Source organism: Mus musculus, chromosome 2 (genome assembly GCF_000001635.26).
Source record: "Mus musculus strain C57BL/6J chromosome 2, GRCm38.p6 C57BL/6J".
NCBI lineage: Eukaryota > Metazoa > Chordata > Mammalia > Rodentia > Muridae > Mus > Mus musculus.
Genome location: NC_000068.7, coordinates 36,115,427 through 36,143,280, shown reverse-complemented (window position 1 = coordinate 36,143,280; position 27,854 = coordinate 36,115,427). Strand labels below are relative to the sequence as shown.

Genomic DNA, 27,854 nt, shown 5'->3' with positions numbered 1-27,854 from the left:
GGAAATGTGGCATACAACATACAAGTTCACACCAATTAGATAACAAAGTGCTGGCCACACCGCTTACAGCCCATGTGGAAAAGAAACATGAACTGAGCTTTAGTTTGTTTCCTTGAGAAAAAAAAAATCTCACTCTACAAACCAGGGTGGCATAGAGATTCACTATTCAGCCCAGGACCATCTTGAGCTAGAAGTAATCCTCCTGCCTCAGCCTCTCCAGCACTGGGATTAAAGGTGTGAGCCACCACAGCCAGCTTAACAGTTAAAATTATTAATTCATATCACATTTAGAAATAAATTCCCTTGGGATAGAAAAGAGTTCTTGAAAAAGATACAAAAAGTACAAAGAAGAGAACCGAAAACGACTATAGTGAAAGACATTCCTTGTAGCACAAACACTAGGGACAGTATCCCCACTGTAGAAAGACTCCAGTAAATTTAAGAGACTGTCAGCAGCCAGAGGAAAGATGCTGCTTGCAGGCCACACTGGGCATCTACAAGACTGTGATACCAAGGCCTAGAAGCCCCAGGTTCCCTGTGCTTCCTCTATCTGGATGAGTCCACGGGCAACTGTACCTCAGCTTCTGTATTTGCTACACGTTAAAATCTGTATTCATTAATCATAAGGGTTTCTACACTGCAAAATTACCACTATTTTCAACGGATAATGGTAAGGATTGGAGTAGAAAATTTAAACAATAACATACAAATCAAACACTAACTAAACAGAAGATAAATCTTGGAAGCACTACTTTTCCTTCATCGAAGTGCCAATCCTCTTTTCAACAAAAAGCAGATCTGAATCTGTGTTGAACAAAAAAGAAAGTTGGGGTCTGTGTGTGGGGAGGGGTGGTAATAGCCAGCAGCATATTTTTCTAGTGCCATCCTCAAGGGGGCTCCCTGATACACCACTGCAAACAGCAGGCCTGCCTCATCATTTCCTGTCACTCATTCATCCCACAAAGGTTCTGAAAACACAGTTTATATACAGCCCTGGAGAGTGCTAAACAACAACAAAAGAAACTGATCTTCATCAGATCCAATAGGGCAGACAGGTAACAAACAATAATCAATTTTACAACTGATAGATGAGTTACTACAGTTCTAAGTGTGTCAAAGAAAAATAAGAGTGTACATGAGTGCATGTAACAGGGGACCTGACCCAGTCTCAGGCCAAGGAAGGCATCCTGGAGGAAGTGGCATTTAAGCTCAGACCTGCAGAACATCAAAATCTCATTCTTAATGACATAAACCATTAAGATCATCCATCTAACCCATGGCTTTAATGCCCGTTCACCCAAAACCCTTCTGGCTTTAATTATACCCCCAATCTGAGTCTTCCTAAAAGACGAGAGTATGCTGATCCCTGCCACAAGGCCACCAATTCGCTTGGTACTTTTACCTCTAGTTCTGCATCTAAATGAAATAAGTTAGGCATTTTCTGAGTCACTAACAAGAATAAATGAGGTATAAAGGTAACAAAATAAGTCCTAAGTTCTAACACAGCTAGTCTATGAACGTCTGAGTATCATTTACTTACATGGAAAGGAAAGAAACTCAGTATACCTCTGAGATCTCTGCTAAACATGAGAAAGGGATGAGATGGGAAAGGAGACCATCTACCTTTGGCTTTCTTGGTTGCAAAATGGCGAACTGGTACTGCTGGGTAGGCTGAGTACTGCCTATGGCCATGTTGTCTTCCACTCACTGTCTTCATGGAAACTTCTGAAACAGGTCTGGTCAAAGCAGCATGGTAACTGCGAAAAGCAGGGTGCAGCAGGCGAAAGCATCTTATTCCCGAGGCCATGACGGAAGAGAATCCTCAGAAGCAGCCACTACAAAGAACAAGACAAAAAGATCTCAGTAAGTGGTAGTGCACGCCTTTAATCCCAGCACTCGGGAGGCAAAGGCAAGGGGATCTCTGGGTTTGAGGCCAGCCTGGTCTACAAAGAGAGTTCCAGGACAGTCAGGGCCACACAGAGAAACCCTCTCTCAAAAGTGGGAGGGGGGCTTCAGTAAAAGAAAAGCCACAGCAACTTACAAGATGAATTTATGCCAACTGCCAAGCAACTCCTCAAACTAAGCCACGACCTTGGCATTGTGCATGCATTAATCCCCAACCTTCCTCCCAGCATCCCCAGGGAAGAATGACTAGCCTCATTTTACAGGATGGAGAGACTGAGGCTCAGAGTCTTAAGTGACCCACCCCGTCTGTACAGTTCTTCCAGTGCGTCTAAATGCCTGCTCAGCAAATGTGCAGCAGCCTAAATCTGTAATGACGCTAATTAAGCCCTTATATGAGCAAAAGCACAAAATCTTGATAAAGCTTAAGAGGAAAGGCCGAGTACTAGAAGGGAGTTTAAGTAAGAAAAACATTTTAATAGGCATAAAATGACTATAAAACGTACATGGCGGCATTAAATTCAAATTTTCTTTGGTTCCTTATGCACTGATTACCAATTAGAATGCACTTTAATTTGAGTCTGAAGCATGAGTGAGGACTGAGGTCTTTCACGGTCTAGAACTGGGAAATGCCACCACCATCCACTGAATTAGCACAACTTATACAGACTTCTGAAGTCTTAGACCATACAAAGATGCTCTTCCTCCCTGAGACAGAACACAGTCCTAGCCAACAGTACAACACTGAGAGCTTCTGCCAAGAATCTGGCTATTAGCTAAAAATTAAGAACAATTAGTATCAAGTGTCTGGAAGCACTGTCTTTGAAAATCACATCTCATTAAAAATCAACTGCTAAAATGTTGGTGCAGCATAATGGAGTAAACAAGAGCAGGCATTCTACAGCAGGAACCCAATTCCAGATCTACCACTAACAGATCCCCCCCCCCAGCAATCAGTGCATCTTCATTTTCTCTTCTGTAAAATGGGACTGGTACTTACTTCTTCAAGTTGGGAATGATGAGGCTAGGCAGGTAAAACACTTGGCTTGGTAACTACTATATGACAGGGACACACAAAGGAATGCGTACTGATAGCTATCAGCTTTCCTTAGGGTCAGATATGAGGAAGACACTTGCACAGATGTCAGGACTGAGGTACAAAGTGGCCTAGATTCAGACATGAATATTAATTTCTGCCTGGGGCAATTCATCTTTTCTCTCTCAGTGAGCAAGATGAGCCTCATTTAAAAATGAAATAGTGAGTACATGTAAACCATACACATAACTGTGAAACAGCAGCATGGTACCTGGAATATGCCAGCTGTTCAAGACGCGTGACCACTATTACCACTGTGACTTCTTTTTAATGAAAAGATGAGCAATGCCATGTGTGGTGAGGCCTGCCTACAATCCTAGCAGTTAGGAGGTAAGGCAGGGAGGGGGAAGAGGAGGGTTCAAGGTCAGGCTCACTTATACAGCAAACTAGAGGCTAGCTTAAGCTAGATGAGATCCTGTCTTAAAAAACAAGCCAAAGAGAAAAAAATAACATGAATAATACAAAGGCAAACAATTTTTCTTGATGGAATTTTTGACAGCAAGTTATGCTGCATATCTGCAATCAGCCTGTGTGGGCTCTACAAACACAGGCCTGGGCTGCTTGCTTTACTCCTATCAATAATGTCACAGATAAAACATTACAGTCTCCACTTTGTACGTGTTAAAACTGAGGCTCAGAGATTAAGTATCCAAGATATGTAATAGTCAAATACTATTAAGAACTGTTCACAAAAGTTTAGCTCTGTGTGACACTTCTAAATCTAAGTTTCTACCTAATATAGCCAATGTCCAACTCACATTTATACCCAAATATGGGTATATAATAATGTTTAGTGTTTTTTTTTAATTGACAGGGTCTCAATCTGGCTGCAGTGTGCATGACAGGTTTCCTGGAGTTCCTGTTGTGGGCCATAATACCAATCCACAAAGCAACAGGAAACTAAAATGGGTTAGAAATAAACAACCTTTGACAGAAAATGTAGTACCAAAAAGCAGACCCAATCCAAGTGAACCGGAAGACAACTCTATAAATAACCACATTGCTGGAATGCTTGAGGCATACATTTCACTGCACAGAAGCCAGGAAATTTCACAGTGGAGTTCAATAAAGCAGTCCTTTGGGTCTTTAACCTTAGGAACACGAACAGTCAGGTCAGCATACATGAAGCACTAAAACTAAAGAAGAAACTTAGGAGAGTTCTAGTATGTTCCAATAACTAACCCACTCACAAGAGAATCCGTTTCTCCTCTTACTGCATGTGACCTTGAGGAGGTCAGTCCTTCTCAGCAACAACTTCCACCACATCTTTTTTTTTTCATTTTAAATAATGAATATTTTAATAATGCTTTTTATAGACTCTTTTAACAGTTTCATACATTTATGAACCTATATCCTGGCTTATCTACTGCTCCAGCAACTCCTTCCAACCACTGTGTATTGATATACAACATACATTTTTTTATTTTCTTTTTTCTCTCTCTCTTTTTTTTTTTTTTTTTTTTTTGGTTTGACAAGACAACGTTTCTCTGTGTAGTCTTGGCCATCCTGGAACTCAGTCTATAACCAGGCTGGCTTTGAACTCAGATAATCCGCTTGCCTCTGCCTCCTGAGTGCTGGGATTAAAGGCGTGCGCCACCCGCATCCCTAGTCCCTGCTTGGAATGTTCTCCCTTTATCTCTTTACCATCCATTCTTCTTTATCATCATTCTGTCAGAGCACAGGGTCATTGGCCAGCTCTTCCAACTAAACTGGTCACATTTCCTGAAATGCAGCTTTCATGCCAATACTTCATCACAGCACATAATTTTTAACAATAAAAGTAAATATGTATAATTACTTGATCCTTATCTAAATATCTCCATATGACTGCTGGCACTTCACAACAGCTCTAGTACACGAATCTACCTACTAACCTACTTGTCTATTACTGTACCCTGTACTTAGTATAGTACAAAAATAAAGACATCATACAAATGTGCTAAGTATGATAATGGACTTCCACAAAGATTAAATCCTTGCCAAATGTCAAAATGCTGGCACCAGAGTTGGAATCTACACCTCTGATGGCTGGTCCTGGGTTCTATTTCTCAACACTGCTTCCGTTATCCCCTGGATTTCCAGTTCTCTGCTTGGAACATGGTGTGCTTCTTTACAAACTCAGTACCATGTAAAGAAAGGTATTTGGAATACCTGACTCAATACAACATCCAAATGTCCTTGGCACACGCCAAAGGAGGAATAGTGGACAAAGACTTCACGTAAAGACTAGGACACCTGGATTCCAATGTACCCGCCTCATCAACCCTATCACATGCAACTTTGGAATTCACAACCACTTACATTCAAAGAGCATGGATCACAGCTCTACCCCAGATGAGAACTATAGCAAATAATTTCTCCTAATTTGGTTTTGTATCCTCGGCCATTCACTGAAGGAATCAAATCAAGTTTCCTGGCTTTCCAACTATGGGTTCTCTAAGATTCTGGGAATTTCAATGGAATGTGGTCAAAAGAGAAAGCACTGTGGATCCGATCCACCATCTGTGGTGAAACCACCCCGAGCATGCAGACCTTACAAGAGGAAGAGACGAAGACCCTTATGGAAGGTCTCAGTAAAGGTTGAATCCTCGGACACTATAGAAAATGTTAAGGCCAAGATCCAGGATAAGGAAGGAATTCCTTCTCTCAGCAGAGGCTGATCTTTGCTGGCAAGCAGCTGAAAGATGGCCATACTTTGACTGTAACATTCAAAAGGTGTGCTGAGACTTCATGGTGGTCCTGAGAAAAGGATAAAGGGTTATAGCACTGCCAAGAAGAATAAGAATAAGAAGGTTAAGTTGGCTGTGCTGAAATACTATAAAGTGGATGAAAATGTCCTCCTGATCAACATGGGGCTAGAGTGTTCATGGCTAGTTACCTTGACAGACATTACTGTGGTGAGTGTTGCCTGCCTTACTGCTTCAACAATCCAGAAGACAAGTAGTTGTGTGTGAGTTAATAAAAACACAGGAATGAGAAGGAAAAAAAAAAAAAAAAGCACCAAACTTTGAGATGGCCTAGGCAACTGTCCTGCTTCTAGTGCTTCCTAAGTATGTGATCTTAATCTGTAAAATGTGCCAGAGTCACGGGAATGATGAAGCACCATCGAAATGACAACTGTTTGCCCACTGGTCAGCAGAATGATGATTTTAAAAGCCCCAGGCATTCGACTCAGGCCTGGGTGGAATTCAAACTTCATCACTTGGGAGACGCGCGACCTTGGTAAAGACAGCGCTTGAGTTTTTGTTTCTTCATCACCACCGGGAATAATTACACCTCCGCGTGTAGGGTTGTTTGGAAAAGGCATTATTCCTGTCAGGTGACGTCTTAAGCATCAGGAACTATTTACCAAGTTCCCAGGCAAGGCTCTAAATGTCGGCTGAGTGACAATGGCCCCGCCCCACCCTTGTGAGCATAGAAGTCCCGCCCCCGGCCTTAAGGTCCAGCCGAACTCTGCTGAACCAGTCACGGATAGTATCCTAGCCCTACGAGGTCCCTCCGAGAGCCTAGAAAAGTGTCACCAGAGCTCGAATCCCGCCCACTCCTTGAGAGCCGACCCCCACACACACTCAAGGCCACTCACCAGCTACGGCCGGGACTATAGAGAAACACACGCGGGACAGCGGAGGTGCGGGCGTCATGACGTCACGGGCCAGCGCGGCGGCGCAGGCGTAGTGCGTCACGGGCGGCCAGGCGGCGAGCGGTGTTTCGGCAGAGGTAACCTCAGGTCCTTCGCTCGGACCCCAGCGTCGGAAGCTGCTTTCGGGGCATGAGCTGAGGGCACAGCTCTGAGGCTAGCAGGTGAGTACCCGAAGCTCAGTGCCATCCTGGCCGCGGGGCCTTGGCGAAAACCATCCTCACCCGCAGGCTTCTAGGCCCCGCCCCGGATTGTCCTGTCTCTGGCCGGAAATAACAATCCCATTAGTGACTTCGCTGCCAGGAATCGGGGTGCCGTGGTTGTTGGCCTGACCCCGTGGTTAACGTGTAAGAATAAGCGACCCCAGTCCCCTCCTGACTTTTAGAGTAGATACCGCTCAGCCGGGAGGAGTAGATTGGCATTTGTGAACATGTTACTCAAAGGAGTTGTCGCCTTTGCAACCCCCAAAAGACTTGATAGTCACATACTAACTTATTAGACTTTACTGTTTGTTTCTCAAAATTTCATGAGCTGAGCTGTCACATGTATATTCTTATTTAAAATGACCACGTGATGCAGGAATTTGTCTCCATCTCAGGAAAGAAGAGAATTGAAAATAGTGCCAACTCTGAGCCAGGCAGTGTACAATATGCTGGGCATAGAGAACCATGATCAAGGCCCTATGCCATAGGAGCTTTTATTATTTTAGAAACATAGGCAAAAAGTAAACTACTCATTGTGTTCACACACAGGAGCAGAGATCCTGAGGAAGATACCTAAGGGAGGGACTGTTACTAAAGGCACAGTAGTTGGAAAAGTTGATTTTGAGTCGAGTCTCTCTAGCCCCATGTCCTGTACTCTTCCTATTTATACATGGCCTCTTTGGCATGTTTAAGTATCTTTTTGGTGTTACAGTTGTTTTTAGACGTGAGAACATCAGAAGTTCTAGCATTCAAATCCAGCATTCTCAGTCTGAAGTAGTGCAACCCCCAGTCACACAGCTTTCTCAGTGTTGGGTGAGTTCTCAGCATGGTTCTGAAGGCATTAGGGGTAGAATTTGGCAGAGCTACAGACTTTAATGAGGTACTCTCCTCATAAGGGAACTAAACTGAAGAGTCGTTAAATGATAGTGCCTGTCTCAGTATCTGTCAATTACTTCAATATTTTGCCGTTTTTAAATTTAGTTCTCTTTTTCAAAAATATCCGAGAATGGAGAGTATTTCGTACAAGGCAGAGCTTGAGGCACTTCTAGATACAGAAGATACATGTTTTGGTTTGGGGGTTTGGGTTTTTGTTTTTTTTGTTTTTTTTTCCTAGGAGGGAGGTCTGAAGTCTGGTATAGGCAGCTATCGTCTCTGTCCCTTTACCTTTCCTTTATCATATTGTATATTTATTAAAATTTCATTTTTCATCTATAAACTCTTTTTTTTCTTCTCAGCAACCTTAACTAATTAGGAAAGCAGGATTTATCTTTACAGATCTTTTAGGTTTATTAACTCTGTGTGTATGAGCCTGTCCTGGCTATTTTGTGTCAACTTGACACAGCTGGAGTTCCCACAGAGAAAGGAGCTTCAGGTGAGGAAATGCCTCCATGAGATCCAGCTGTAAGGCATTTTCTCAATTAGTGATCAAGGGGAGAGATCCCCTTGTGGGTGGGACCATCTCTGGGCTGGTAGTCTTGGTTCTATAAGAGAGCAGGCTGAGCAAGCCGGTAAGTAACATCCCTCCATGGCCTCTGCATCAGCTCCTGCTTGAGTTCCAGTCCTGACTTCCTTGGTGATGAAGAGCAGTGTGGAAGAGTAAGCTGAATAAACGCTTTCCTCCCAGTCTTGCTTCTTGGTCATGATGTTTATGCAGGAATAGAAACCCTGACTAAGACATCTCCTAACACTCACTCTTTGCAAAAGTTACACAAAGAAAGCAGATGGTGAACTGTAATAACTAAGGAGAACCATCTCATTATTAACAAAACAGTAAACCTGACCAATAGCTAATATATATTGTTTTACTGTTGCTAAATACAGTGATTTTTGTGATGTATGTGATCTTCACAACTGTCCTGTAAAATAAGAACAGTTGCCTCTGATTTTACATTTGAGGGGATTGAGGCCTATAAAATTTAGATAATTAAGTCACACAGCCTGCTTTCAAAGACTTAAGACTCTCCACATAACAGTACCTCTTATCCTAAAAGGTAACTATGGCTGCCAGAAGGCTATCCCAAGGGAACTGGTCCAGGGCCCCAGTTGGGGAATAACAGACCTTTAAAAGACTGCCCAGAGAGCATGCCTTCCTTGGATATGTATTTGGATTGCATGTGAAGTCTGTGTGTACACACAAGATTGTTTTATTCTCTTGTCTGAATGTTCACATTGCCTTTAGTATTTCTCAGAGATTGATGGAAACAGAAACCAAAACTCTTCCCCTGGAGAATGCATCCATCCTTTCAGAGGGCTCTCTACAAGAAGGACACCGATTATGGATTGGCAACCTGGATCCCAAAATCACAGAGTAAGTCCAGTTGATGCGTCCAGAGAGAATTAGTATCTGCTGTGGATGCTCAGGAGACTTTTCAGAGCAGTGGTAGCATCTTGATTCTTTCATTTGTGTTGGAATTTTTCTCTAAAGGGGACATGCTGCACTTAGCCTATTTCCATTTTTTACACAACTGTGAGGACGACTTTGGTTTCCTTCAAGCATAAGCCTCTTCCTAGTGAACAAAGAGTGGGACTCTTTGCCACTTGTTCAACTCTGTTCCCAGCATTTCTGGAGAATCACTGTAGAGCCAACCTGAGGCATATTTTGTCTCCCAAATGGAGGAACAAGAAAGAGTCTTGGGATCTTTGTGAATAAGCGTATGGGCCCCACTTGCCTGATGGCAGTGAGCAGCCACACAACCGTAGAAAGTGAGTGGGAAGGACATTAGAGATCACCCTAGTGCCTTTGGTTTCCACTCATTCACTAAGTGATTGGAGTGCCTGTTGGGTGCCCATGGGTTGTGATCACTTGGGGACCTCTGACACCATCAACTCTTTCTCTACAATAAAGGAAACAAGGCTCCAAGAGGCAGAATTACCTTGCCCAAGATCACATTACTAATTGAATTCAGAGTCCTCACTCCCACTCGTTCCATGAGACCCATTATAGTGAAAAGGAATGTCTTGGCAGAGAATTACTACGTCCTTGAGGGTGGGAGGGGTGAGGTGCCAGTGCTAGTTGGTGGCAGGATAGTGAGGGCTGAGTAGACAGTCTATGTGGAATCAGTACTTAAAGCAAGCATGGGATAAACCAACAGTCCTGGAGTTATTCCTAGAGTAGGGCTAAGTAAACACAGAGTTTGAGAAAGGAACCCTCTCATTTGAGTCTGAGATGAGATGAGGTTATTTAAGGATTGGGGTTAGGAAAGAAGAAAAGAGATGTAATTTTATGTCACAACACAGAGTTTGGCTCCTAATCTGCACAGGTTCAAATCAGATAAATGTAGATATCATTGGGTATAAATTACAGTGATACTGAAGATATGTTGTCATCTTGTCATGTTACTGTGGCCATGGGAACACTAGAATGGATTGTATTTATTAACATCCTCTCTTATGGATGTGTGAATCAGCGCAAGCTCTTCACTAATGTCTGTTCACATCAGTTTTTCCATCTAAAATGCAGGCTGTAAGGGGGTTTTTCCCTGAATGCTTTCCATTCCCACCTCTCTTTGTCTGAATGGAAATCTAAAGCGTGGAGACAGTGCCGGCCGGCCCTGTTGGCTGTGGTTCTCTGTAATGAGGCTCTAGTGCTGCTCCTCTCCTGTGCTTGTCACAGGGGTTCACAGGGCATCTGCCCTTACATCAGAAAATAACATATGAGTGTATTCTTGAATCCCATCTTTAACAGGAGCATTGGATTAAGACTGTCCCATGTTTCAGTCAAAGGCAGATATTAAATGACAACTGTATGTCAGGGCCTTGCTGGCTGAATGTGCTATGTTCCCCCTGTGGTATCCCTATTTCTGTGGTGCCAAAACAATTTTCTCTATTTTCCTTCTATGATTTCCTTATCTTAAAATAATTTTTCTCTCAAATAAACTGATTTATTACATCACTTATTTTCAAAAAAACAGCTGCCAATCAAAGCTTATGGTTCATTCACCTGAAAGCTTAGTGTCGCTTTGCTAAATTTCATGAGTCTTGTGGAAACATCATTTCCTTCAAGTTGCTCAAATACCTGAACTTTTAGATCCTCAAAGGGCAGAAAATAGTGGACCTAGTTAAGTAATTAACATAGTTGCTCCCCAGCATTGGAGGAGTATGAGCACGGGCTACTTGTATTGTCAGGGGAATCAAAAGCTCTAATCTTCTGATGACTTGCAAGGGAAGTTTGCAGAAAGTGTTCCAGTTTTCCTAATTAAGCTTACCCAACTAAACACTGCTGCCGCTTCCTGCTATTTCCTCTTCACCAGATCCTTCATTCTCTTTCATATGCCTGTATCCCAGCTCCTTAACCTTTTTGGTTTTTTGGTTTTTCAAGACAGGGTTTCTCTGTGTAGCCCTGGCTGCCCTGGAACTCACTCTGTAGACCAGGCTGGCCTGGAACTCAGAAATTCGCCTGCCTCTGCCTCCCAAGTGCTAGGATTAAAGGCGTGCGCCACCACACCGGGCTCCCAGCTCCTTAACCTTATTTCTTAATATCGTTCAGAAGTTGCTTTGAGTGTTTGTCCTTTAAAAATGTTCTCTTGCTTCTTTTCAGCAAACTGTCAGGACTAGTTACAAAAGTATCTGATACAATTGTAGGGGGTGGTTTTTTGCTTTTGTTATTTTATACACACAGGTTTCTTTTTGGCTGCATGTATGTCTGGTGCCCAGGGAGAGCCGAAGAGAGGAAATAAAGTTACAGATGGTTGTGAGCCACCATGTGGATGCTGGGAGTGGAGTCCAGGTCTTCTGGAAGAGCATCCATTCTCTGAACCACTGAGCCATCTCCAGCCTTGATGGTAGTTTTTCAAATAGCATTTGAACAATGCAGTCTGTCATTCATTTTCCCCACATTTATTTTGTCATTAGTTCTGGTTGCTCTGTGTCTTTTGGTTATTAATCTGGGTTCTTCTTAAGTTATACTAGGGCATCCTTCAGTCTCTTTTCAGTCTGGCGCTTTTTTGTGCTCATGGTGATTCCTTACCCACAGTTCAGCTACATAAACTCTTGGATCCTGTTCTTTTGTGTTAGATACAGTGATCCTCCATGAATAGTTAAAATACAACCACTTCCACATACTGCTATATTGTAAGATTGAGCTTTTGTGAACACAGTGTCTTATCAATGCTTACTGTGTCGAGGCTGTGCTGTGTGCCAGAGGCATTCACCTGACTAAGTAGATCTTGAGGGAGTGATGGGCACTTGCTCTTACAGCAGAAGTCAAGTCTAAATCCCACTAATGCCCACTGTGTTCTAATTCCTCAGCTTCTTTGTAACTCATGATTTTGTAAAGTGAGAATGTTCAACTGAATAGCAGAAACATTTCTTCTAACACTCTATGAAGTTCTCTTATTTTACCTCATAACAGCCTAGGTGAATGGAACAGATTAGCCATTCTTCATAGGAAAAGGAAAGTTACATGAGTTGGCTCAGTTTACAAAGGGGTTTGTGATAGCTCTAGCTCCCTCCCCCTAGTCCACTGCACCTTTACTCAGATGTTCTGGTAGTCAGAGCAGCTGAGAAGTCATGAACTAAAGCATCCTGTTTTGAATTTAAACATGTGGAAACTTCTAAATTACTGCGAGACCTAGACTATAAGCGTAGACCATTACCTTTAAATTTCACCAATACTTTCATCAGGGAAGTCAAAAAGTTAGTATCTTAGATGTTGATTGGCATTCTGTACTTAGTGCCAGCTTTCTTATTCAGATATTAAAAGTGCTCTATAAAATAAGAAAGTTACGTTTGCATTGTATGTGAGCGCGAGAGAGAACATTAGTAGAAATGCTCATAATGCTTTCTAAGCAGAGGGAAGCCATGAATGTATGTAAATCAGGGTTAAGAAAGAAGGCTCCATGTAAACAGATTCAAAAGGGCCGTTTGGCTTAAGGCAAGGATGAGTACTAAGTGGTGACAAAGGCAGCTGGATAGGTAGAATACTGTCAGGTGAAGACAGGCTCTTTAAATTGTATTCAGACAAGTGGAAGCTCATGTAGAACGTCCAGAGGATTTTAACAAGAACCTGATACCAAGGCAGTAGTAATGTTTTAGTGAGGGATTCAAGACTGAGAGTGCAGGTTAGTTGGCAGATACTCACCTGTTGCCACTGCCACACCGGTAGGACAGTGAACTTGGAGATTGGTGGGTGAGTCTGAGATGTGAGAAACAGGAGTAGAGAAGAGTGGAGAGGCAAGATGATTCTGAAGGGTGGTGGTGCTATTTTTGTTTTCTAACACTAGGGCTCAGGCTCGGCCTCAGTCCCAGAGAGGTCTTGCCTGGGGAATGTAAACAACTCAAGAGCCTACTAACCATAGAATAGTGATGATGAAGTCATTGTACAGTAAAAGCCAAGAGGTGGAGAGCCACCAGGTGCAAGTGTCCTTTTGGTGCTGACTTTCGGAGGATTAGCTGGGTAAACCAGGACTCCCTGGAAATAGATGCATAAGCCTGTGTCAGCAATGTGTTTACCTTTTCTCTCAGCCCATTTCACATTCTTCCTTCATAGTCCGTGGTTTGCATGAAATGATGTTTACTGTTTGCTTGCTTAAGTCTGAAACAATAAAGCATTTACTAAGGTGTATAGAACAGGACAAAAAGATTCTCCTCATAGTAATTTCTATAGGCTATAAAGGAAATGTTCTCTAAAAACACTATATAGTATAGTAAATTTAAAAAAAAAAATCCTGAAGGTCATCTCGTTGGCTCTCTGTTGCCTCTCTGGTGACTGTAACCACAAAACAAAATTCCCTGTATACACATCCTTCATAGCCTGTCCCTCCTTGCTACTCTCTTCCAGACTTTACTTTTCTCAATGCATAGTGTTCACTCATGCTAACACTGCATTCAGATGTCCTCCTTTCTCAGGCTTTCCCACACTCCTCACTGCCACCCCCTACCCCCACCCCCGTGTGATTATGCATTTTCTTTTCCTCTAACCAGCATTGAGGACCTAGAAGACAATTTTATTCATATAAAGGTCCTTGGCACATAGTAGGTATCTGTTTTAGCATTTGTACAGGTGATTGCTTCTGTGCCACTAGGCAGGAAAGCTATTTTAACTAAGACTCATTAGGAGAAGAAAGCCCTGATTGGGTTACGATTCATGTGGGGGACAAGTATACTAATTCTCTCTCCCAAGGCAGCAGGGTGCACATTTCATTAAGGGAAGCAGGCCCACTGATGAGGACTGAGCTCCCATACTGCAGCAGCAGATGAAAGTGCTTGCAGATGTGGAGGCAAGAGGCTTCAGGCTGTTTTCACTATCTGAGCCTGCAGTCCCCATCTCCAGGAAGCAGAGTAGTAAACATTTCATTCCTTTTGTTTCAGTGTTCCGATAATTTCGAGAAATTATCAAACAAGAAAAGAAATCTTAGAGAAGTTGAAAGACACAGACCTAAGCAGATGTTCCTGGAATCTTAAGGTCACACTTCTCAGGCAGCATGTGTTTGTTAGCTTTACAATGAATAATCTGTTGGCATTTTTTTCCTGAGTAAATTAAAATTCATTTCCTAGGAAATGCCAATCCCGTTACCTTCCTGCTATTTAGCAGAACAGAGCTAATGAAAAGATAGCTGTGCTGCAGTAGCCTTAAGTTTTGTTTTGTTCTAAATGGATTTGACCCACCATTCTGTGACATTGACATGGTGTGAAGGTTTGAATGGGTGTAGTAAGAGCAGGTGTGGCTGTGATTGAAGCCTGGAGGGGAGACAGCCTTGCTATGAGCCTGTCCAGATCATCAAGAAGAGAGGTTTGAGGTGTCTCCTAATTCCCCTCAAGAGGCCCACATTCTCACTGGATAATTGAGGTCTCCTGATGGGAGACAGTAATTAAGTACCAAGTTGTGGTGGTTTTCCATTTCAAAACTAGGCCAAGGACCAGATTACTGTCCATAGTAGGGCTTGCGAGCCTTTCATCCTATCCCAGTACTAGACCTGTATTGTATCTTTCTAGAGTGATATCAGACACCTGATTAGTTATGATGGGCTGCTTATTGATACACATTAGTGTCAGATTTGGTGCAACGTGTGATATATTCCCTATTCTTCCTTCCCAAGGGGGACCTTGTTCAAGAATATACTTTTGGTGTGTTTCTCCTAGAAAACAATGTGAATATAAATGTGCCTGGCAGACTTTCCTGACTCCCCATGAGGTAGAATTCCGAGTAGTAACACATTTAGCATGTGGGCTGATACCTTTTTAGTATCAAGGGGACAGCATTGTTTAGAGAAAGCCTTGACTCCATTTGAATAGCTTAGAGGATGCCAGGAGGAAGGCCAGAGGAAAAGGAAATGGGAGAGCTGTTGGTGTGTCTCACCCTTGCATCGGATGACAGGAAGTCAGAGTGGAGATTGGCCACAGCAACCTGCTAAGGCCACATCTGTCCGAACAACTCTGAAGCCTTATAGGAACCAACAAGTGTTATGAGTGGGGTCTATAAGAAAGGGATAAGCAGAATGGCCAAGCAGTAGTTTGGGTGAACCTCTGTCGAGAATAAATTTCTTCCTTGACTCTTTTTTTTTTTATTACGGAAACTGAGGTTGACTGATTCACAGAGCTGGCCAGTGTCCCCTACGTGGTGAGAGCAGCCTCAGTCTTGTTTGGCTTCCATGTTGTCCTAATTTCCAGTCACATTTTAAGTCCTGTGTTAGCGCCACTAACTATAGTTTGGATTCTAGCAGAGTCCCTCTCAGGTAGTTTGTGGTTAATGATTAGCTACACAATAAAATAGAGAGCTGTTTTAGGACTGACTATTGTATGTGTGAATAGGGATGGTTTTGCAACTTTGTTTATTTTTGATACAGGGTAGGTTTGGGGGTTATGTGTGTGTTTCTGATGAAGTTACAGATATTCATAAAAGCTATTTCATTGCCAAGAAATTAAAAAATAAATAGATGGACACTATTTTTTAGTTTTTCTCCAAAGGAAAAACAAACGGTGCTTGTATGCCAGACAGCTGTTTGTTAGGTGTGGTTTTGTTGTTTGGTATTTTGTATTGGACAGATGCATAGTAGGCATGACCATTCTTGTTCCCATTCCAAATAGAGGCAAACAGTCCTGTTTCCCAAATAAACTAACCGCAGTTTATAGGCAAGCTTAGGGCATTGGCCAGGGGACTTTTTCGCCTGGGGTAAATTACCTCCCTCTTTTATCTTACATTTGAGGCTGAGCAGCCAGCAGTGAGTGAACTCATGGCTCTTCTGTCTCCACAGATACCACCTCCTCAAGCTCCTCCAGAAGTTTGGCAAGGTGAAGCAGTTTGACTTCCTCTTCCATAAGTCAGGTGCTTTGGAGGGCCAGCCCCGAGGGTACTGTTTTGTTAACTTTGAAACTAAGCAGGTAATTGAGCTCCCTCTACCTCTTATAGTCTGCACTCTGTCATAATCCATTCTACATCTCTTGACCACCAGACCGCACGGGCAAGAGTCATGTCTGGTTATTCTCTGTGCACCTCACACAGAGCTAAAGGCTACGTCCTTCCACCAGTGAATTTAAGTAATACAGCTTGCACAAACATCCTCTCCCTGGTTTCAACAGAGTTCAGGCTCTTGAGTTACAGATTCGGTGAGACTCTGCCACAAAAAAACAAGGTGATAAGCAGTGGAGAAATGCATTCAACATTGGCCTTACCACTGCACGTGCACGGGCCTACACACACTACTCTTGTGCATACATAATTGATATACACCTGCACAAATTGTGTGTGTGTGTGTGTGTATGTGTGTGTGTGTGTGTGTGAGAGAGAGAGAGAGAGAGAGGGAGAGAGAGAGAGAGTGAGTATGCTTCTCAGTCTCAAAAGATGCATACAGATTTTATTTGTGTGTTTGGATTAAACCCAAGGCCAGTATGTCTACTCCCTTTTTTTCCCCTTTGAGACAATCTCACTATGTAATCCCTCACAGAGTGAGGAATTCTCAGAGTGCCTGCCTCTGCCTCCTCAGTGCTGGGATTAAAACCATGCTCCATCATGCCTGTCTGAACCCAGGATTTAATACATGCTAGCTAGATAAGTACCACTGAGATAACCCTGCTAAATATCACATGTTGATCTCCAGTGATCTGTATCACAGATTTGCGTGTCACATGTGACTTGGAGTACAGTTCAGAAGGAAGCATCATGTGCTGTGTGGAATGGACCACGCACTCAGGATGCAGATGCAGGTGGGAGCTCTGCACTTGAAGCCAGCCTGGTCTTATATAGTAAGCTCCAGTCCAGCCAAGGCTACACAGTGAGGCTCTGTCTCACAAAAAAAAAAAAAAAAAGAAAAGAGAAGAGAAGAGAAATAAATATATATATCCTAAGTTCTGGTGACTGCATAGTCATTATTTATTTGAACCCCAGCAGTGACTGACTGTATAGACATTATAGAGTGGGTATTGTCATAGCTCTATGTGCATCCACGCGTTTAGGGAAATGGAATAGAGGGCATCATTTTTAGCCAGGCGTAGTGGTGTGCTTTATCCCAGTGCTTGGGAGGCAGAGGTAGGTGGATCTCTGAGTTCAAGACCAGTCTGGTGTAATGAGTGAGTTACAGGACAGCTAGGGCTACATGGAGAAACCCTGTCTCAAAAAAACAAAACAAAAACAAGGCAAAAGCATAATTTCCCTTGATGTAATCGCCACAGCTGTGCATGGTTGTACATGACTGTAAGTCTAGTCCTGGGGAGACTAAGGCAAGAAGATTAAGAATTGGAGGGCAGCCTGGACAGCACAGTAAGGAAAAAGATAGAGCTGCCAGAATTCCTCCCAGAAGCAATGTACCAGAGAGTTCTAAAATTGCACCAGGGCATCATGTATCCTCACCAGTGCTGAGAGTTTTCCATTTCCTCTAATTTTTTGCAGATACTGCAGACAATAAATGAAATGTTATTTTAACTGTCCATTCCTTTTTGGAAGCAATTAAAGGATGTTCATATGATAACCATTTTTAAGTGTTTTTCCTTGATAGAGTAATGAGGATTCTTGCTGTCAACTAACACCAGAGGTCATGGTAGGGACATATGTTTATTTTAAAACCCTGGACTAGTGATCACAAAACATCCTTTATATTCCTGTATTTTTTTTTAAACTTTGATCAAGTTTCTTTTGGCTTCAGTTTTATCTAAAAATGGGGAAAAGTGAGAGGTTTTCTTTCTTTTTTTTTTTTTTAATTAGGTATTTTCTTCATTTACATTTCCAATGCTATCCCAAAAGTCCCCCATACCCTCCCCCCCACCCCCAATTCCCCTACCCACCCACTCCTACTTCTTGGCCCTGGCGTTCCCCTGTACTGATGCATATAAAGTTTGCACGACCAATGGGCCTCTCTTTCCACTGATGGCTGACTAGGCCATCTTCTGATACATATGCAGCTAGAGACACAAGCTCTGGGGGTTACTAGTTAGTTCATAATGTTGTTCCACCTATAGGGTTGCAGATCCCTTTAGCTCCTTGGGTACTTTCTCTAGCTCCTCCATTGGGGGCCCTGTGATCCATCCAATAGCTGACTGTGAGCATCCACTTCTGTGTTTGTTGGGCCCTGGCATAGCCTCACAAGAGACAGCTATATCTGGGTCCTTTCAGCAAAATCTTGCTAGTGTATGCAATGGTGTCAGGGTTTGGAGGCTGATTATGGGATAGATCCCTGGATATGGCAGTCTCTAGATGGTCCATCCTTTTGTCTCAGCTCCAAACTTTGTCTCTGTAACTCCTTCCATGGGTGGTTTGTTCCCAGTTCTAAGAAGGGGCAAAGTGTCCACACTTTGGTCTTCGTTCTTCTTGAGTTTCATGTGTTTAGCAAATTGTATCTTATATCTTGGGTATTCTAAGTTTCTGGGCTAATATCCATTTATCAGTGAGTTCATATTGTGTGAGTTCTTTTGTGATTGGGTTACCTCACTCAGGATGATGCCCTCCAGGTCCATCCATTTACCTAGGAATTTCATAAATTCATTCTTTTTAATAGCTGAGTAATACTCCATTGTGTAAATGTACCACATTTTCTGTATCCATTCCTCTGTTGAGGGACATCTGGGTTCTTTCCAGCTTCTGGCTATTATAAATAAGGCTGCTATGAACATAGTGGAGCATGTGTCCTTCTTACCGGTTGGAACATCTTCTGGATATATGCCCAGGAGAGGTATTTCGGGATCCTCCGGTAGTAAGAGGTTTTCTTTTGCAATTTGGGGAGACTTTGAGAATCCGTAAATATACATGTGACAGCACAGTTGGCATTTAGTATTACATTTGTGAACTTTGAAACAATGTACAGAGATGGCAGTTGTTCTTTTAGAATGTTCTTTTTTAGCCCCTTGGGGGCTGGTGAGATGGTTCAGTGGTTAAGAGCGCCGACTGCTCTTCCAAAGGTCCTGAGTTCAAATCCCAGCAACCACATGGTGGCTCACAACCATCTGTAATGAGATCTGATGCTCTCTTCTAGAGTGTCTGAAGACAGCTACAGTGTACTTACATATAATTAATTAATTAATTAATTAATAAGAAAGAATGTTCAACCCTTGTTGGCCTCTACTGCTGCTGATACTTTAGAGCTAAGAGAACATTATGGACATTCTAATCCCACAAGTGAAACAAAGCACGTGTCCTGCCTGTCTAGCACTCCGAATGCCATGGTGGAGCATTCTTACAGCCTGTGAGTAGCCCATGACTGATACACAGTGAAGAGAGAGTAAATGTATATAGAATAGATGGCTGCTGCGTGCTAGAGACTCACTGCTGATACCAGAGTGCTGTGCTTATGTGTATTACTCCTCCGCCTTGTCAGCACTCCCTGTTGTTACAGTCTTCCCTTTGGGCCTCTTGAGCCCTACTACATGTGAGTTCCACTTAGTTGAATGCCTCATGGACACCAGTGGTTTGTCAGGATGGGAAAGTCCAGCCAGGTTTGCTGAGAGTGACTTCTCCAGCGATAGGCGTTCCTTTTAACCTTGTTGCTGCTGTATCTGCTCAGGAAAGGGTCAGAATAGTTTGTGTGCTGAAAACCAGGTGCGTGGTCACACAGATGCCTTGCTCAGTCTCTTAGATTGGCCATGCTTTTTCCAGCCTGATTTCTTCTCCTTGAAGCTGTAGTCAAGGATATGGCTCCAGAGCTCCTGAGTGAGCACAGGTTTATGATGTAGTCTGCACACTAGCTAAAGCATGTGTGTAGAAAGGTAGCACCTGAGAGAGCAGTTCTGTCAGCTCACACCGGAAGTGCCACCCCTGCCCTCTGAAGACTCACAGCCACCCCCGGGGAACAAGTACTAGTGACCGTATTTTACAGCTGACAAATGCAGACACTTTAAGTACCTACCAAATACTGTATTGCCAACAAATGACAGAGGATTTAAAATTGTCTCATTTTAAAATTTGAGATGATATTATTGGTTTACCATTTGAAATTAATTATAAGCCAAGTTGAATTATAAGCGGAGTACTAGAAGCAATATGGTTAGAAACCCAGTTATCGAAACTTACTGAGGCCCTATGAGAATACAGATAGCTCATCAATGTTTGAATTTCTACTGACTCTTGTCCTGTCTTGGGCAGGAAGCAGAACAAGCCATCCAGTGTCTCAATGGCAAGCTGGCGCTGTCTAAGAAGCTGGTTGTACGATGGGCCCACGCTCAAGTCAAGGTAAGTCTAGGGGAGACAGAGGGCAAAGCACGTCACCCTAGCTGAGTCTCTGAAGAGCCCCCAGATCTCCATTGCATCCAGCCTATCTGTCCCATGCCCATGCTTTGCTCTCTTGTGCTGGCATCTACCATGTGTCTTGCCAGATTTTTCTCTTGAGAGCTTCTTGAGAGGAAGTAAGCTCCTTCATTGTTTCTCTGCACATGCTCACAGATCCTGTTTTGATTGGTTTTTGCACGTGGCTGATGTGTACACTGAGACCGCCACCGGTTTTTTGTTTTTTGGTTTTTTTTAATGGGAATTGTTCTTGGTCAGGAGTGGGGGGAATCTATTTTTAAAACTCGCCACTGTAGACATTAATAGACTCTTCCCAGCCTTGCATCTCTAAGGAGAGTTTGCATATATTTATTGTTCTAAATGCTTGAGAAGTGGGTAGGTTCTTTGTGCTTAAAGCAGTGCCGTCTCTCTCCTGCAGAGGTTGGGAGAATAACTAGAGTGTGGGTTTGTGGAACTTTGCAGGGTCTGTATGTCTCCAGGGTCTTGAAAAATGGCACGCTGCCATGTGCATTGTATGGTTGGTCTTCTGGGGAAAGGTACTGTAAAAGCTGGGGCCAGGCTATGGTGGCATATGACTTTAATCCCAACACTTGAAAAGTAGAGGCAGGTGGATTTCTGTGAGTTCCAGGCCAGCTTGGTCTAGGGCAAATTCTAGGACAGCCTGGGCTACACAAAGAAACTCTGTTTAAAAAAAACAAAAAACGCCAGGCGGTGATGGCGCACTCCTTTATTCCCAGCACTCGGGAACAGGCGGATTTCTGAGTTCGAGGCCAGCCTGGTCTACAAAGTGAGTTCCAGGACAGCCAGGGCTATACAGAGAAACCCTGTCTTGAAAAACCAAACCAAACCAAAACAAAACAAAAAACCAAACAGACAAAAGGAAAGGTATTCTGTTCCAGCCGGCACACTGGTGGTAAGGCCTGTGGACTCAGCGGTCCCAAGAGACAGCCCTTGCTGCAGACCTGCAGCAGCCAGATTTGTAGCTGTCAGAGCCGGAGTTTCTGCTTGCCCAGATGAGCCCAGGTTCTGATCGGAGGCATGCTGCCTGCTCCCCAGCACACTTCCCTGTAAGAACTCAGAGTAAACTGACATCTGAACAGCGAGCATATCTTTGCTGAAAAGTGGGTTGTATAAGCTGTGAGGCCTGTGCACGTCCCAGGTCATGATGGGGCAGGACCCTTGGTGTCTAAGACACAGAATTACCAAATGCTTTTTCTCAGAATAAAACTTAAATCTCATTTACCAAATTGGCTAGTGTTTCCCAGCCTGCATCTCATGAAGAGGCAGGAGAAATCACCCTTCAACCTGTCTTTCATATGAAATCTCTACCTCGTGGTTCCCTTCTGACCAGAGGTTCCTGATTGCTCTTCAGTACCGCACTTACTTTTCACAACAAGGATGTAATTATCTGACATCAAATGAAACTCCTTTCCTATGGAATGTTTTCTGTAGCCACCACTGAACATTGTTACTGCTCCTCTTCTCCACTCAGGCCTATTAAGAGTTGAGTATTATGCTTGGTACTTTGCAGAATCTAACAGAATTTTAAAGTGTTTTGAATAAAACAAATACTGTAAGAGGCATTATGTGGCAATTTTAAGAATGTAAGAGGGTGGCCCTGCTGTGCATTTGTACATCTGGGAATTTGAGCAATGAAATTCTTAGTTGGGAAATTCTTCCTCTCCCCCAAAAAGACTAATGGCTTCTTGACTTCTTTTTCTAGGACAAAGTTTTTGCATTAATATTAAATATAAAGCAGGCCTAAGATTGTCTAGGTGATATGCAGTTATGCTGGTGATAAACTGGGACAAGATTAAGCATGCTTTCACTCATGTAGTACTTACTGCCAGAGGTGATTGCTGCCTAGGTGAAATAATTTACCCTTCTATTCACTTTCAGAGATATGATCATAACAAGAATGATAAGATCCTTCCCATCAGCCTTGAGCCATCCTCAAGCACTGAGCCTGCTCAGTCTAACCTCAGGTAAGGCGACATCTGTAGGACTGTCACTAACCATTTCTAGAGTAGAGTCACAGATCTGTTGTGCTGAGAGAGATCCGTTCAGTATATATTTCTTCTTTTTTCCACACTCCGCCACCGTAATCATGTACCACCACAAAGAGAATTCATCCACTGAAAAACAAACAGGTTTAGTGGTCACGCACCGCTCATTGAGCTGGCGCTGGGAGATAAATCACACACAGCCCTGACCCTGAAAGCAAGCATTCTAATGAGACCTCGGTCCCTGGCATTTTCATTATATACTAATTCCTCCCTGGCCATGGCCTCTCTTTATGTTTGCAGACATTTTATTCTATGTATCCTTGCAGCAGCTATAATAGTTTTGTTCCAGTTTGTATGGATTGTCAGCTGCTTCTTTGGAGTTAATTCAAAACAGGGGCACTAAGAGTTGAGTAGAGAAGGGGAGTTCAGTGGGTGGTTGAGCAGAAGCAGTTGTGTGTGTGTGGTGTGTGTGTGTGTGGTGTTAGGGGATTTTGTTGGTTTTGTTTTTTCTTTCTTTGCACTGTAGCTTAGGGAAAAATTTTAACAATAACAGTAACAATAGTCAGGATCCATTGAACTGTCTATAGCAAGAACTATGCTAAGTACTTTATTTATAGTATACTTTAATACCATAAACAGCACTTTACATGTGGAAAAACCTAAGCTTAGAAAAGTGAAATATCACTGCTGAAACCATGCTGATGGTAAAGTAACAGAACCAGAATTTAAAAACAGGCCTGATGGAAAATTCCCCCAGGTTATAAATGTCACGATTCATATTTAAGCCTGTTCGGGAGAGCAGAAGGTGTGTGAAGGAGCACCCATGCATTGGAAGTCAACACTTACACTCAGTCAGTGCGAGACTATAAACTCCGCAGTACCTGTTTGCACGGAACACCAGGCAGGGAGGAAACATGTCCTCCTCACAAGTGCTGTTCACTGAGCCACACAGAGTTAAAGCATCTCACTAAATGGCAAAGGGAAGGGAGATGGTCTAGAGATTGAAATTACATAGAAAACAAGTGTGATTTCTTTAGAGTCACTGAGAGCTCATATCCATGTACCATCATTCCCATAGACTCTAAAGCTCCTTGGTCCCAGGTTGATCTCCGTGGAGATTTTCATAGCTCTCCTGCACTGCTCTCTAGATTATGCTCAATGGTCTCCCTGTGATAGTGAGCATGGCTTTAACTTTTCCCTCTGTGCCTGCAGCTTGTTTACCATAGCCTGGTGTTTTTCATCTACTTTTTAATCAAGAGTCTTTCAGTCCTTATCTTTCTATTTACAACTGTGCTTCAGTACAGGAGCGTATTTTCCTATGACTTATGCAGATGGGAGAAAAACCAAAATAGATCTTTGAAACACAATGTAATGCCCTTAGAAATACAATGTAGGGCTACTTCTGATAGCATGAATTTCAAAAAATTGCATGTTTTTGTGTGGTCCACGTGATGTTTGGATACATGCATACAGGGAAAACAACTGCCTTTTCCCATGTTTGATCCCTTCTTATTGATTTAGTTTTTAATTGGTTGCCCACAAAAATATATGGGAATGTTCGACTGCTGTATGCCATCTGCAGATCTGTAGAAGACTGTGTGGACACTCCTTACACACTATAGCCCATTGACAGCATCAAGAATGAGAAGGGGAATCTGAGGCAGCACAGCGTCACAGCCTGAGTGCTTTGCGTTTGATTGCAGAGACTGCAGTGACCCCATTCATGGCTTATGCAGCATCTCTCCCTCACTTCCTCCTCTCTGTATCTGCAGAGCTGTAATACTTCCTCTCTGATGCAGAGGGAAAACAAAGGCTTTTTGACAAAGAAATAGGTTGAATCTTTTTTGTTGTTGTTGTTGTTTTTTCAAGACAGGGTTTCTCTGTGTAGCCCTGGCTGTCCTGGAACTCACTTTGTAGACCAGGCTGGCCTAGAACTCAGAAATATGCCTGCCTCTGCCTCCTGAGTGCTGGGAGTAAAGGCGTGCGCCATCCTACAGTTTAGCCCTGTGAACCCTGGGCACATTTATGTCCCTTTGTATTTATCTCATAAAATCCTGAGGGTAACCCTTCTTGTGTTATTAGTAAGGACTGGAAGCAATAAAGTCCTGACAGTGGTGGGTGTCTGGCTCACTATAACATATTTGTTAATAAAAATAAACTCGGGGCTGTAGATATGGTTCAGAGGTTAAAGAACACTAGCTGTTGTTCTAGAGAATGTAGGTTCAATTCCCAGCACCTACGTGGTGGCTCATAACTGTCTGGGACTCCAGTTCTAGGGAACCTGATGCACTCTACTAGACTCTGGGAGCACCAGGCGCAAACACATATGCAGGTCAAACATCCACACACAAGAGAAAAAGACTTGATAAGATTTCTAAAAAAAAAAAGAAAAAATTATATTACTCAGTGGCTGAACAGGTATGGTAGTGTGTATTAGTTAATAACATGGGTCTTTGAGCCAGTTTGTATCCACTTCTCAACTCTCACTCGTGAGCCATTTAACATTTGCAAAATAAGAAATAGAACCTACCTTTAACACCATTGTCAGTCTTGTGTTTTGTTTACTTTCTGACAAGCACTGGGATACTGCCTAAAGTCTGTGTCTCAGGACTGACTATGTAAGGGTGTATGACATATGCACAACTCTGCCTGGGCTTATATTATAAAAACATAACTGATTTTCAGGCTTCGTTTTCATGTTTATAATTTTATGTCGTGTTGTCCTAAAACACATCAGCATAAGAAGGGGAGAGATGCAAGTGTTTTCTGGGTGTCTGTATCTCTGCCCACTCTGACCCTCTGCTGTGCTTTTTCCAGTGTCACTGCAAAGATAAAAGCCATTGAAGCAAAGCTGAAAATGATGGCAGAAAATCCTGATGCAGAGTACCCAGCAGCGCCTGTTTATTCCTACTTTAAACCACCTGATAAAAAAAGGACTACTCCTTACTCTAGAACAGCCTGGAAGTCTCGAAGATGATGGTCGTGAATTACCAGAGCAGCAGAAGCAAATGGTCTCCACGTCTGAAGTCCTTCGCCTCTGTACTGTGTAGATGTGAATGGTACTACCAACAGAGCACAGTCTCTTGTTAGGGCCGGTGACATAGCGTGTTTGGGTGTTCATATGGATGTGTCTTCCCTGAACTATGTGTGAATTGAGCATCATCCAGAATAAATAGGAATGTGTCCAGACTGTGATGTGAACACTGAGATGCGCTAGTTGGCTGCTTTGTTTGGATTTGTAACTCCAGAAACACAATGTGCCAGAGAGAAAAACAAGCATACAACGTTGTTATTTAAATCAGGAAACTAAATGTATTAACATCCACCAAAAACTTTTAGCATTTTTATGTGTACACTTCTCTTCAACATAAACAAAAAATAAGGGTGAGGGTGGAAAGTGAGAGACGTTTACAGTCATTTTTAGAACTGTTTGGGAATGTACTGTAGAAATCCTTCAGTTGAATTCAAAAGAGAATTCTTGGCAAAAAGCAGCTGATCCCTTGAGTGAATGTTGTAGCAGTCTGTTTAAGAATTATGCTTATTATTTCCAAATCTCAGTTAGGAAAATGTGGTATACGTCTTAAAATTGTTTATGTCGTCAAAGTGTAGAGACACATTTAACATTTTATACCACAACAGATACTCTATTTGGAAATCCAGCTTTTATTCTTTGGCAATCATGGTTTTGAATCTGAATGACCTTGCCTTCTATAATACCAAATGTTATTACTAACCCGGGTTTTAATACACTTACTGCATGAGATTGTTTTATAGCATGGGGTTGTTGCAGTTAGAACTGTATCATGATCAATCTAAATAGAAAAGCAGAATTTCTTTGAAAACCTAAAGTTTGCTGTATTGGTTACTGTCAAGCATTACTTTGTCACAGTTGTATGGGGCTGTAAGAAGCAGCTGAGTGACCTTGTTGCAGCTGAGAGAGAAAGTGCAGTGAGCAGCAGGAGTCAGCAGCCGGTGCTCAGGCATCAAGACCGTAACAACCACACTCGTTCTGTCCTTTTGGAAGACCGCACGGCCTAAAACTGAACGTTACCCTGAAAGCATGCTTCTCTCCAGATATCTCTGTCTCCTTGGAGATATGAACATGGTAGTATAGAGACACACATAGACAGACAGCCTTGGGAATGTGTTTCTTCAGCTCAGTGCTGATTGAATTGGTGCCGGGCCTGACAGACTGTTCATTAGCAACACCGTTCTTCACTGAGCAGGTCACTGTCGCTCACCACAGGTGCCACCCATGATGACTTGGGTTGTAGAGACACTTGACTTAACTTCTGGGGTTTCAGAATCCACAGAACTGTTTCAGAGGAATTCTTACTGCTTTTCCCAAGTCGGTTTTTTAGCTATCTTTAGATACTGAATATGTCCCAGATTTATCAGTTGTGTGTATCTGTGATGTGGGAAACTCTCCTTCCACTTGGGAGCTCATTCAGGGAAGTGGGAACACCGGCTCCCATTTGTCTGGTGACTTATTAGAATATAGAATTCACCATTTCATCCTTAAGTTCTCAAAGGGTTGTGGTGGAGTAGAATTTGATGCCAATAGCCTTCTATTTTTAATAGGAACCTAGAGAATACTTAGGATTATCTAGAGTTGTTTCTTTAGAATCTAGAACTATTTATTTGTATTTAAACAATGTCTATGATTTGTACCAATTCTTACCCCTCTATGTGAATAAACGCAAGACGACAGTATCTATGTGGTCTTATTGTCTTTCATCCACGTCCTGGATCACAACTTTCTGGTAGACTGGTTTCCACTCAAATCGGCCAGGAGCTTATCCACGTGACGTGCTGCTTTCAAGTGCCTTCTTTCCAAAAGGCTCCACGGGCCAAGTCTCTTCATCCCTTTCCCTGCCTAGCCTTGCCCTTAGAGGTGAGGAAGGGGACTAGGTGGCCTCCTGGCACAGGTGGCTGAAAGGAAAGTAGGAGGTTGAAGTCCCTGCATGCCATGAATGTTCCTTCTCTCTAAGTACAAGTTTTCACAGAATGAATGTGCACATTGTAAATACACTGAAAGGGTCTGATGAGAAGCTTTGAATTACAGCTGTTAACCCAGGCTATTAAGAGATCGTCTGTACTTTGAAATTATTCTTCGGTTGCTATTTGTCAACATCATCTCACTTTTAATTTTGACTTGAGTGGAGAATTGATGGGAATACTTAGGTAGGACTGGAGGGTTGATGGGAATACTAAGGTGGAAGTGTGACATTACTCTAACCTGTTGGGTTTCTTTACTTGGCACCTCAGTGTTTGGGGGAGGGGTCACCTGAGGAGACATTACTCAAAGCATGCTGTAAATCAGGAAAGCTCTTTTTTATGAAGCCATGCATTCTACAACCCCATC

At 42.8% G+C, this 27,854-nt stretch overlaps 2 protein-coding genes across 9 annotated transcripts in view; one reads left to right on the top strand and one right to left on the bottom strand.

Moving 5' to 3' along the window:
- Mrrf (mitochondrial ribosome recycling factor) overlaps positions 1 to 7,621 on the bottom strand; it is a 54,625-nt gene extending 47,004 nt beyond the window's left edge. For 2 of the 3 annotated variants that reach the window (XM_030251998.1, XM_017319228.2), the window contains exons 1-2: positions 6,582 to 7,621; positions 1,624 to 1,835 (exon numbers count right to left, since the gene is read on the bottom strand). Coding sequence is in view for 2 of the 3 variants with exons in the window: in XM_017319228.2 (XP_017174717.1) it covers positions 1,624 to 1,807 (184 nt within the window). In the remaining variant the exon portion in view is untranslated. The remainder of the gene's footprint in view (positions 1 to 1,623; positions 1,836 to 6,581) is intronic. The other variant, NM_026422.2, reaches the window with a different exon arrangement.
- Positions 6,577 to 27,202, top strand: Rbm18 (RNA binding motif protein 18). Of its 6 annotated transcripts, none has more exons than NR_027515.1 (6): positions 6,577 to 6,799; positions 9,018 to 9,146; positions 16,030 to 16,100; positions 20,343 to 20,429; positions 22,383 to 22,468; positions 25,307 to 27,202. NR_027515.1 is itself a non-coding variant. In NM_001159635.1 (6 exons), the coding sequence occupies exons 2-6, from the start codon at positions 9,034 to 9,036 to the stop codon at positions 25,464 to 25,466; spliced, it is 483 nt and encodes a 160-aa protein (NP_001153107.1). In that variant the 5' UTR covers positions 6,577 to 6,799; positions 9,018 to 9,033; the 3' UTR covers positions 25,467 to 27,202. The 6 variants fall into 6 exon arrangements, 5 of the variants coding, with proteins under 5 accessions (NP_001153107.1, NP_001342508.1, NP_001342507.1 ...); NM_001159635.1 differs by having other exon boundaries at positions 16,030 to 16,066; NM_001355579.1 differs by having other exon boundaries at positions 16,030 to 16,156; positions 20,350 to 20,429.
- Positions 27,203 to 27,854: the final 652 nt, after the last annotated feature.